Genomic DNA, 12,527 nt, shown 5'->3' on the forward strand with positions numbered 1-12,527 from the left:
GTAGTAAATGAAATATTGATGCTTTTATTCTTAGGTTGGTTTAAATTTGCATGCTTTGTATAAATGCAATATGGTAATAAGTGATTCTGTTGAAGTATGTAAAAATAATGCTGTTGTCATTATTAAGGTTTCTACTGCTTAAGCAAATAAATGTCTTCCCACTGATAAAATAATGGCAAACTGTCTTTATAAGTATAAAAAAAAAAATTTTGTAAATATGTATGTACAGTTTGAGCAGGAGCAAACAATTGGAACAGTTTCCTGTCATTCCTGTCACAAAAATACACAATCAAGCTTGAATATTTTCCCTGTTAGTCTGTTTCATACTCCTTAAAATTATAATTAAGGTTTTCTAAATCCTGCAAATAGCAAAAATATGTGCAAGGTTAGGTCTTCCTTAAGGTTTTTAATAACCTTCGTAAAGTCTGAACATTATTGCAAGACATGGCAACCCTTGAGTTAACTCAGGTTGTTTCTTGTTGATCAGTACTAGAAATACTTCCGATTCACCATGTCCTTTAGCTTTGATTTTCTCTTGACATTGGGACATTTATAGAGTCTGCATGGGTTTTTGTGACTGCTTTGCGTTTTTTACGTTGTTTTAGTAACATGGGTCCGGGTTCACGAAAAAAAAGTTAAGAATAAAATATGTAGTGATCTCTGCAAGCAGATCAAAAAGATTTTGTTTTTAATTGAGCTGATCATTGAATGTTCAGCAAGAACTGCCAACGCCTGTGATTTTCTTCGTGATTAGTTCTTAGGAAACAATTTGAGAACTTAGAGAAATTCTTACGAGCTTCTTGGAAGTTTTTTTTTTAAAGAAATGTGTTTTCTTTCGTAAGAAGAAGCCCCTTAAGTTTGCAAAATACCCTCAATATATTGACATGGAGTCAGATGAAGAGTGCGAATTTGACTCCACATGGGAAGACGAATACGAAAATAAAACACCCAGAAAGAAGGTATGCTTGGATTTCAGTGATATGTCATTTTGATTTTTATTTCCTGGAAGTCTCTTTTTAATTCATCCCAAAACAGCGCGCAATCACGTGCATGCAGCAGTAGCAACCTGCATTTGTTAGAAAAGTAGTCATTTTACATTAATCGGTTCTATTTTTGATTTCATTACTAGCCTAATAGCTAACGCATATGCATACCAGGTGACTAATGCCGTAGTTTACCTTACCTTTTTTAAACCCAGCTTTCATTTTTACTGATTTTAACATTGAACATGGCATTGGCATGGACTCAAGGTCTAGTTGTTATTTCTTTAGAATTTCATTTTTATTTTTAGAAAAGAGCGTTTTAGGACTTGTGATTCCAGATCAGCTGGTCTTTGACTTCATAAAGATTTTTTTATTTGTGTAGTCTGGTATCTGGGTGGCTTTTTAGCTGTGAGTTGTTTAACACTGTTATCATGACAAGAGTCTCAGGGGCGTAGCCACGGGTGCTGCAGGGTGCACCGGTGCCACCCACAGTGGCAGTTGGCACACCTAAAAATAGATAAATATTTTTTTTATAATCGTATAAACATGGGCAGCGCTAAAGAGGGGCGAACAGCTGCTAGCACCCACAATAAAGCACCCCCATTGCACCTACACATAAAAATGAAATAAAAACATGACTCATAGTGCAAGCTTTTTTTAACTGGTTCGTTTAATATAGGCTACATTTTAAGCGTTCTGTGGATTTCTTTGTGAGGCAAGTAGCTGGTTTATTGCTGTGACGCGCTCCATTTCACGGAGACGGCAGAAAGCACAACCTCCCAGTTTTACAAAAGCACAACGTTTTGGTGTTATCGTGAGTGTACATAAATCAGAAAAAGTTCTTTCCGGAGGGAAAAAAAAGTGCAAGAGATTGCGCAGGCGCCTCCGTGCCATGCAGTAAGCACGATAGGCTAATAATCAAGTTGATATGCGCACATACAGTGCATATTCATCTAAAAGAAGGAGCTGTGGGGATGCCTGAAACAGGACCGGGAATGTGAAACAGTGGCGAATTCTCTCTCTTTATTTTTCCTTCTTTCTCTCTCTCTCTCTCTCTCTCTCTCTCTCTCTCTCTCTCTCTCTCTCTCTCTCTCTCTTTCTTTCTTTCTTTCTTTTTTTCTTTATTGTTGAAATACTAGCCTTTTTACTTCGTACATAAACAAGTAGGCCTACTTACAGATAAAACTTATCTTACACACAACCACGTTTACAGAATAATTGCCTTTATTTTTGTGAAATACAGTTCTTAATACAGCATATTTTACCATTTAAACATCAAGCGTGTGTGAACTATTAAACTGCTTAATTTGTGTGTAAACGCCTACACTCTTAAAAATAACGGAGCTTTAAAAGGTTCTTCACAGCAATGCCAAGAACAATTTTTAAATTGGCACATCTTACCCCAATCCTCTATTTAAACATGTCACCTCCTACTTTTTCACTGACATACTACTTTTTGTTTGTTTATTTTTATTTATTTTTATTTTATTTTTTTTTTTTGTTTTGTTTTGTCGGCTAGTAATACCTTGCAGATTGTGCAAATTGTATGTAAACTCACGACTTCAAAATTTGCGGAGAATGAAAAGTTAAGTTTCTATTGCGGCATTAAATTTTTTGATTGTCGGTGTCGGTCTTGAGGAGCGAACAAGCTTCGGAAAATGGCTCATAAAAAGACAAGGACGTGAATGCTTTTTACAAGTCGGAATCTAAAATTACGGTAGGCGTGAACATTTCACATGAAATTCTGTCAGTGAGGAAGGAGTTGTAAGGACGCGCGCCACACAAGAAAAAATAGACTACAACCGTATCAAACAACTGTCTCATTTTCAGATTTTTCTGTATGTTTACAGGTGTTGGACAGAATGAGTCGCAGGAATATGAATGCTGCAAAGGATATGCAAGACTTTCGACATAGTTACCAGGTAGTTCCTTTCACAAAAGCAAGAGTGGGATGAAGCTGTGCCACTTTTTTATGATGATATCTGCATCTCCTAACTCCTAAATTAACATATAAAGTATACAGTCATGGTAATATGACATGGTAAAAAAAAATAAATATATAAATCTAGACATGGATGTGACAGTGCTTACCAGCTGTCATTGGCACATCTTACCCCACTCCTCTATTTATTCATTGACATACTATATGAGGAAAAATGTAGGTGAGGATCTAAATACAAAAGTAAATATTGAGAAAACCTGCTGCCTACTAATCTCTCAGTTTTACATGATAGTTTTGTATTGTATTTGTTTTGACTCTAGAGCTTTGATGACCATGATGAACCATATAAAGTAAGTAATCCACTGTGCAGTATTACACTCAGAAGCTGCCACCTTTAGGATGTCAGTGAACAGTTTTAGTGAATCATTTACACAAAACTCTATTTGGTTTCACATCCCATTAAGTAGTTTTGATTTGGAGAAGATGATTGGGAATCATGTTTTATAGTATTTTTATTTTTATTTGTTCTCAAGGGCCGCTTCTATAACCTAGAATTTTACTATGGTCAAATGAAATCTTCACCTGATGGTATGGCATTGTGCTCATTCTGTAGTTAAATCACACTATTTATTTATTTATTTACCCTAATACAAGTTACATTCAAAGAAAGTATGTTCTAAAACATGTTACTGTTGTTTGCGCAGATGTTCACATTGATGAATTTCACCAGCAGTGGTGGGGTGAATATGAAAGGCTGGAAAAAGTTTTGACCTACATTCATTGGTTAGATCCTGTTGCAACATGCATGATCTCTGGTTAAATCTGTTTTAATTATTATATATAAGTGTTTTGTATGGCCGTCATTCAGCTAACCATTTTAAACCTTTGCAGGCTGTTTCCATTACAAGATCCAGGGTTGAATTTGAATGCACATGGGCTCACAAAAAATGAAATAAAGGTTCATTTAAAACATGCATGTATATAATATAAATCTGTAAATATGCATTTAGAAAAATAGACAAAGTTTATATCAATCTGCTCCATTTTTTCCAGCTTTTCCGTAAAGATAATAAAGCAAAGAGTAAATTGGTGAAATCATATAAGCTCATGTTGGATTTCTACGGTTTGCGTTTGGTCGACGAATCAACAGGAGAGGTGGAACATGCTCCTAACTGGAGGGATCGCTTTAGAAACCTGAACAGGGTTTATGTTGTCATGTTTTCCTTTTTGTTGAATTTCATTGAAACTAATCAGTATTTTTATACATTTTCAGTGGTTAGTGTTTTGTTTCTTTGATTTTCCAGATATTCTCACAACAACCTTCGCATCACACGCATCCTGAAGTGTTTGGGGACTCTAGGATTGGAGCACTACCAGGCCCCACTGGTCAAGTTCTTCCTCCATGAAACTCTAGTGGTGGGACACCTTCAAAGTCTAAAACAAAGTGTACTATTACTTTATGTTTGCTGTTTTGGACAAGTCAGAGAGGCGTGAGCTGGTTAAATTTGCCTTTAAGCATTTCAAGCCCCAAGAAAACTTTGTCTGGGGACCCAAAAAGATTCTGTCAGGTGAGGTACATAGCAAAAGGTAAAGATTCAGTCATGCTACAAGTAATAGGCAGCAAAGGGAGTAACAGCAGGGACAAAATAAAGCCTTGAATGCAGTATAAGTTGCCTCGGATAAAAGTGTCTGCCAAATGCATAAATGTAATATAAATATGAGAACAAAGAAAGCGTAGGAGGTGAGATGAAAAGATTTTGTAGATGTTAAAATGACAACATCTACATCACGAACCATGTCCTGTGGTGCTGCTGATGCTAATAGTATATCTCTTCACAGTAACGTGAAAAAGAGTTAAAGTGAAACATGATTGTAATATGAAAACTAAGTTTCATCTTAGAGGATCAGCATTTGTTCCTCTACTCTGTTTTAATTTCTTAAAAAGAAAAAATCTATTGGATTATCTTTCATTGCTCAAGTCAAATGTCAGATTTTTAAAGATATATAATAAGATATACATGTATATATAAGATGTTTATGACTTGTAATGAAAATTAAAACTAGGTGATGAATGAAGGCTGCACTATAAAAATTAGAACCAGTTTAAATCATCTTTTATGTTTATGTATTTTTAATAAATCAGAAACATACTACACTCTTAAAAATAAAGGTGCTTTTTGACTCTTGTTCTTCACAGCGATGCCATAGAAGAATCATTTCTGGTTCCACAAAAGAACCATGTCTTTCTTACCTTTTTATAATCTGAAGAACCTTATTTTGCCACAAAGAACCTTTTTTTAAATGGAAAGGTTATTCAGATGTTAAAGGTTCTCTATGGTACCATTTAAACAAACGAACAAAAAAAAGGTTCTTCTATGCCATCATGAAGCAGTGTGAATAAACATTTTGCAATCACCATTTCCTATTCTTATATATGTACAATGATTTGGCAAAAACATTTAGAATAAAATGTAATATACCAGTTCAGTCTAGAACTGCTGCTTTCTTCTATTTTGTTCTCAATTTGGCAAAATATCTCTAAAAGCCTATTTTTTAAATTATTTTTTAAACCTAGCCTTCATTTTACCGATTTGAACATTGAACATGGCATTGGCATTGATTCAAGATCTAGTTGTAATTTCATTTTCATTTTCAGAGAAGAGGGTTGAGCAATTTACTGTTTCAAGACTTGTGATTCCAGATCAGCTGGTCTTTGACTTCACGAAGATTTTTTATTTGTGTAATCTGGTATCTGGGTGCCTTTTTAACTGTGAGTTGTTAAACATTGTTATCATGACAAGAGTTTGTCTGATAAAGGAGGATTTTATTCAGAAATGCCAGAAGTGCACAAACACTGACACCTGGTGTTACATCAAACAGTGCTTAAATGCAGATGAATGTAACAGTGAAACAGCTCTTTGATGTTAATTTAAATGTTTTTAAACAAAAGACACATTCTAAATTAACGGAACACATTAATTGTAAACTCATGTGTCAGCACAGAGTAAGGAACGTGACTGCATGTTTCCAATTTGATACAGCAGTATCTAAATGACTTATTGAGTTGAAGATGCTTTTCTCAGCTAAACTGAACTAAACTGTTGTTCTTAATGCAGAAAATGCTATGCTGTATAAACTGAGAGAAAATTAAATCTCAGTAGCAGATTAGATGGACGGTTAAATAAATCCAAACACGTTCTGAGGTTTCAGACCCTATTGTTTCACCAAATATTGTCATTCCCATAGGTTGATTATTTAAGACCTTTGATTTACAGTCTAAATGTGATGATAAATATCTGAACTATGTCAATCGTTAACAGTTTTACGATTCTACTCTTAAAGCCAATGGTCCCTCTGCTGATAAAATAGTGAAACCGGTAAACATAAGTACAGCCTCTTTAGCAGATATACAGTATCTGCTGAATCATTGGAAATATAACAAAATGCAGTGACAAGAAGAATGAGGAAGGATGTTTTTGGTTTCATCTTTCCATTACTTCGGCCGTGCACCAATCAGTTTCTTGATACGTGAATGGCACGTTTCAAATTTCTTTTGCATTCATCTCTCACGTGGTGGGAAATATTGTACAAACCACTCTAAAATCATGTACTTTCAAACAACTATCAACTCTTCCCAACAGCAGATGGCGCACTTGTCCTAATCTTTCATTCACGAGCAGTCATTTCCGTGCACATGGCTGTTGGTAGTTATGGTTACGGCAGGCTTTCGATAGCAGCTTTGCTTCCGGATGCTGTGGTCTCAAAGTAACAGCGGTGGTTGTTACAACAGTGTGAGGTGTTTAATAAAGTTTCGGTCAGGTCACCGAGTTTGAGTTTTCTTTCCATGTCTTTGAAACTACATTAAATGGCCTCTAATACGCAGGAAGAGTTTCAGCTAAGCCAGAAACATGAAGATATGTGAGTCTTTTCGGTTTGTTTTTGAGAGTAGAACTATAGATATCGATTAAAAAGACGCTGTCAGTTATACAGTCATAATTTAAATCATTCATTCCTTGTTATGAAACCACACGGGTTAATGAATATAATTTTTCTCATGTAGACTGGGAAAAAGAGCATTACTGCTGCAGCAGATGGAAGCGCACTATGAACAGCAGAAGGCTAAGAAGAAACAGCAGTGTCTGATGTCTCAAGCAGCGAAGGAGAGGAATGCTCAGATCCTTAAGGTTTCTCTCTCTATATCTCCATTATACATATACTGTAAAAAAAAAAAATTCTGTTAACGTTCTTATTTGTCTTAATATATGGCATAAAATATTACAATTTGTAGGTGGATTTTTTTAAATAGTCAAGTGAACTTAATTTTAAATAACTACTTTTGATTTGATGTTGTCATTTTTGCAAAACCCTCAGGTACTTGTTTGTTTGTTTGTTTTTACTGCAAATACTCTTTCTTTCTTTCTTTCTTTTTAAACATAAAGTTGTTTTTCTTTTTTAATTGGTAGTCATGTTTTTTCCCTGTATTTAAAAAAAGCATGAGCAAGTATATGAATAAATTAATTACTTTTGTGATTTTTTTTTAATTTTTATTTATTTATTTTTAATTCTGTGATGTATTAGTTGGTTTGTATTAGTTGGTTTGTCTTAGTCTAAAGCATGGTATAATGTTTGAATGTTTAAAAAATACACAAATCTGTATGATAAGAACTTTCTTTTCATCCCATTCAGTTTGTCCTGTAATTTTTGTCTTGCATACCCTTTTTTAATAAATTGGAGCAGATGTTTTAGAATTCATTGCCTAACTTCTTGCCTAATTAGAATCATTTTTTAATATTTAATATTTAAAATGCATTTAGTGACATATGTTTGTATTTGTGTTTATTTCTCTTGTAGGATTTACAGAATGCTGAAAAAAATATTCAAACCAGACAGCTCCTTCATCCGGATATTATTAACCTTGAGGTACTGGACTAGCTTACATTCTTATTTTCTATATCACAAAACAAAACTGTTGCACATTTATCATTTTTGAAAGCAGGTTATATAATAAATGTTGCATTTGGTGTACTTTTTTGCATGTGTAGATGATGCCAACAATATCTTTCCCAGAGAAACTGTGTGCCCAGCATGGCCGTCATAATGAGTTGAAACGGGGCAGTTATAAAGTGAATAGCGTGACATGTGTTTTTCTAATATGACAAGACAACTGCTGCAGATGTCAGCATGAAATGTTGTACCTACTTAAGATATAAGAATGTGATGAAGAAGTGAATATTTATCTACTCCTTTAATTAAGTTGATCTTTGGTTGTCCTGTTATAGACTCACTATTGGGCCTCAGTTGAACAGAGACTACCAGAATGGGAGCAGTATTTACTTGGGAAAGGACAACCACCGGTGAATGAGACTGGAAGATTGCTAAGGCAACAGAGACAGAAAGCTAGACATCAAGATCCCTCATCTGCACAGTGCAATGGTAAACCCCCTCGACCCAAACCTAGATGAACTGACTGATGTGTGTATTTTTTTTTATATATATATATATATATATATATATATGAAGAGTTTATTTGTGAAAACAGATAAGTTTGTTTTTTTAAATTTTCAAAAATAAAGTTTTTTATGATGTTATCATGTTTTTATTTATTAGCTGTATTATTTTTACTTAATTAAAATAACCCAACTGTAGTGTGATTTAGATTAATTAGAATGCACAATTAAAAACATGATTTTTGAAAATTGTTAACTGATTTATCTGTTTTTGCAAATAAACTATACACACACACACACACACACATATATATATGCAAAATTTTATTATTATTATTTTATTTTTACATTTTTGTTTGGCTTTGTTGTTTATTGTATATTTGATTTAAATATTATATATTATAATATTTTAATATTATATGCAAATACAGAATAAATGTACTTATCAAATGCTGTATTAAGATTTGTATGCACAAGTGCATCCACATGGGGGCAATACTGACTACACTTTCTGTAACTACACTAGTATCTTTTCTTCTGTATATAAGAAAACATTTATGAATGAATAAGTTGTAAAAATGAGCTGTGATTTGTAATAAACTATTCAGTTAAGTAATACAACTATGCATCTTTTACCATTATAATACTTTTTTTTCCACACATTTTACTTTATTATTATTTTTGCAGTTAGTTATCAAATTAAAATATATTATTGAAATTACTTTAAAATGTAAAGTTTAGATTAGTTGTTTCCTTTACATGTACATAAAAATTATCCAGATAGTTGGTCAAATAATAAACATGTTTTCAGGAAAAAAAATTATCATCCTATTTCCATACCTGATGTCCAGTTTAAATCAAAAATCTTGCAAGCATTGCTCAAGATGCACATCTGCAAATTTGTGTCGGAAAATGTATGTGCAAAAATGTTGCTTTTAAATGCACTCCTAAACCCCACTGCCTCCTACCTGAACCCTCAGCAACAATGAGGTCATGACTGCCATTATTCATGATAATTGCTATTGTATTGTGTGCCTGTTGAAGGGTCAGCCACTTGAGTTGAGTGTTAAGTTGACTATAACTCTGAAAATGATGCAGTTTGGTTCTTTAAGTTTGTTTTTGACTAATGCTTTCACATATTCAGTCTGGTGGTTTTGTGAATCCACGCATGAAACAAGCTCCAAATTTCTTAATCTTAATATAATATCACATTTTAGTATCTTAAATCTGAATGTGTCTATATAACAAACATACATCTATTTTTATTGACTTTGAGTGCATATACTTTCATCCTCACTTTTTTTTTCTCATACTCGTTCACTGCCATGGAGGGAGAGATTGGAGACCGTGACCTAGCCTAATTGGATGATCAAACCAGTTCAGGGTGACACGGAGTGGCGGCTTGACAAACGCGATCATCTGGATGGTCAGGGTTGAAGTGGTGGTTGGCAGCTGCCCTTCCTCCTCAGCTGGGACTCCTGCCCCTGAGGTCAGGGCACCAGTCGAGGCTTCCAAATTGGCGGGGGGGGTCAGATGGCTGCGGAGGGGTGGAGAATTCTGAGTGTGGGTGGAGGGCAAGACAGCAAATTATCTAAAAGGGTTTTGAAGAGCACGATCTGGAGCCCTTCCAAATGACTAGTTCTGCATTATGTATTCTAATGGGGAAAGCCCTGAGGTGGTTTGGCTACGGATACCACTGCCAACTGAGGCTGTCAGAGCCCAGGCACAGGCCAAGGCCAAATGTTGTAGATCAGCTCCGGGCTTCAGACACCTGGCCTTCAGCCAAAACTCCAGAACCCTATCATAAGATGATAGAACAAAGTTGTTCTTGTTTCTGTAAAAACGGTGTAGCTGCAGTTGCAAGAGAGGCTAATTTTGGGGATTATAGCACATTGCTTGATTTGTTTTTTTCTGTTTAAATAATTGAAAAATTATTAAATAAAAATGCATAATTGAACATTATGCATTAGAGCTCTGAAATGATACAAATATTAAAAAGTCCCCTTAGCAAAACAAGTTCTTCTTCCATCAGAAACATATCACCCATTGCTCCCAAAGGATCTTTTCACAACTAAAGATCTTTGTCAATGTAGTGCACTTAAACACGAATAGCTTTTGCTTGGGAGCCTGTTGGGGAATTCTCTCCATTCTTGAAACTATTATTCCAGCACTAGTGCTGGTCATAAGGGGACTCCTGTTGTGTTTTTGTTCTGGCTAACTTATACGTCAGTCTGTTTTGTATGGATTTGGGGTTTCGATATTGTTATTTTCTCCCTTTACCTGGATCCCATTAACCCAAGTAGTCAAAACATCCACTCCATCCCAACATTTGTGCTAGTAGTTTGTGCGTGCTTGTGCTTGTTTGTGTAAATGTTTGCATGTGGTCATGCATTCAATGTTAAATTTAGTTTTATACTCTTAAAAATGCCATGAAAGAATCATTTTGGGTTCCCCAAAGAACTTTTCATGGAACAGTTCTTAAAAGAAATATTTGTTCTTAGTGTGAAGAACTTTTGAAACCTTTTGCCACTGTAAAGAACCTTGTTGAACCTTGGATGTTTAAGCTTCTTAACGGAACCATAGATGAGAGTATATATGGATTGGACTATATTTTGATAGGGCTGGGTATAAACACAGCCTAGGGGATCAGTGAGTGACACATCGCCTTATATCAAATCCCCTGCATTCTAACTTGGTGTATTGAAGAGAGTACCAGCTTAACAGCGGGGTTTTTGGTCTGAGTTAATTAAGACCCATCCATTGGGAAACAGGGAGTGGAGATTGTCCTGAAAGGGCATCCTGGGTCAAAAGATTAGCACCGGACATCCCAGATTTACTGATCCTGCCAAACAATGAGACTGATTACAGGTCACTCCTCTATAGAAGCAATACAGCAATTTAAACGGATAGCTATTGGAGATCTGCTGATAAGCCTTGGATTTCATTTAGCAGTTTCCCCCTTATTTCCTAACGCATCACTTGCATTCATATTTATATAATGGGGCGCTGAGATTGTTGAATGTGGAACAGATTGTTTTGAGGTCAGACCTTCGTCTCTTTTAAGACACTGTGGGTAAAGAGTTGGACGAGGGGACAGAAGGTCCCCTTCAGCTGCGTGGCCTGAAGCCCTCAAGACTGCTTCTGAATGGAGGTCATACCCGAGACTGACATTGATGTAATTCCGGCGAGGCAGAGTCCCCGCGCTCCGCTACCATGCGGCTGCCTCGACACCTTAGAGCAATGAAGCTCCTTCTCTGAGCGTGCCCTTGACGAGCAGGCCGAACGCAGCGAAGGGGGCACCGCTGCCTGCCACTCAAGGCCCTGCGTGGGTAATGCCTGATCCCACTCATTTGGGAATGGGAATGTGAACACTGAAAGCATGTTTTATTTCTCTTGCAATCTGCATGTGGCACTATTTCAAACATTCATGTGTAAACAAATAATGTCTGAAATCATTAAAAAGAGAAATGTTTTAAAATCTATGGTTGCACTTTAAGGTGTCCTTGTTACAGTGTAATTATACATTTAATTACTGAGTAATATTAACTACATGTACTTACTATATGGTTAGGGTTAGCCATTTGTTAACATTAATGTATTAACTAACATGAATGAACGAAGAGCAATACATTTGTTACACTATTTATTCATCTTTATTAATGTTAGTTAATAAAAATACAGTCATTATTTTTTTTGTTCATGTTTGTTCACAGTGAATTAACTAATGTTAACAAACAGGACTTTAATAATGCATTAGGAAATGCTGAAATTAACATTAACTAATATTAATAAATTCTGTAGAAGTATTGTTCATTCTTGGTTTATGTTGACTAATGTAGTTAGCTAATGAACCTTATTGTAAAGTGTTACCAAAATGTGTTCCAAGTTCTGTGTCTAACTATCTGTGTCGTTTTGTTACTTTTTATTTAAAAAACAGCTTACTTTAAAAATAGCTTTTTTGTATATCATAAAAAATATTGTTTTCATGAATATTGTTATTTTCTTTCTTTCTGCCTGTTACTACATTTGACTTGAACTACCCATGCCTTTTCGTAAAAAGTATGAAAAATATGTTTTGATTTTCTTTCTTTGTTATCATTTATGGTTATCTTGTCACCAAAATGGCTTCCTTCATAGTGGTTAGAACATTTTAAT

General features: G+C 35.0%; 1 protein-coding gene across 2 annotated transcripts; it reads left to right on the plus strand.

Annotated features, from left to right (window-relative positions):
- The first annotated feature begins 472 nt into the window (after positions 1-472).
- c11h3orf14 (chromosome 11 C3orf14 homolog) lies at positions 473-8,967 on the plus strand. Of its 2 annotated transcripts, XR_007828674.1 has the most exons (9): positions 473-959; positions 2,834-2,905; positions 3,246-3,275; positions 3,459-3,513; positions 3,630-3,708; positions 3,817-3,883; positions 3,979-4,341; positions 6,986-7,109; positions 7,777-7,790. XR_007828674.1 is itself a non-coding variant. In XM_051122184.1 (4 exons), the coding sequence occupies exons 1-4, from the start codon at positions 6,791-6,793 to the stop codon at positions 8,385-8,387; spliced, it is 429 nt and encodes a 142-aa protein (XP_050978141.1). In that variant the 5' UTR covers positions 6,629-6,790; the 3' UTR covers positions 8,388-8,967. The 2 variants fall into 2 exon arrangements, 1 of the variants encoding a protein (XP_050978141.1); XM_051122184.1 differs by lacking the exons at positions 473-959; positions 2,834-2,905; positions 3,246-3,275; ... (2 more) ...; positions 3,817-3,883; positions 3,979-4,341 and adding exons at positions 6,629-6,843; positions 8,205-8,967 and having other exon boundaries at positions 7,777-7,845.
- The last annotated feature ends 3,560 nt before the right edge of the window (positions 8,968-12,527 follow it).

Source organism: Labeo rohita, chromosome 11 (assembly GCF_022985175.1).
Source record: "Labeo rohita strain BAU-BD-2019 chromosome 11, IGBB_LRoh.1.0, whole genome shotgun sequence".
NCBI classification, from domain to species: Eukaryota; Metazoa; Chordata; class Actinopteri; order Cypriniformes; family Cyprinidae; genus Labeo; species Labeo rohita.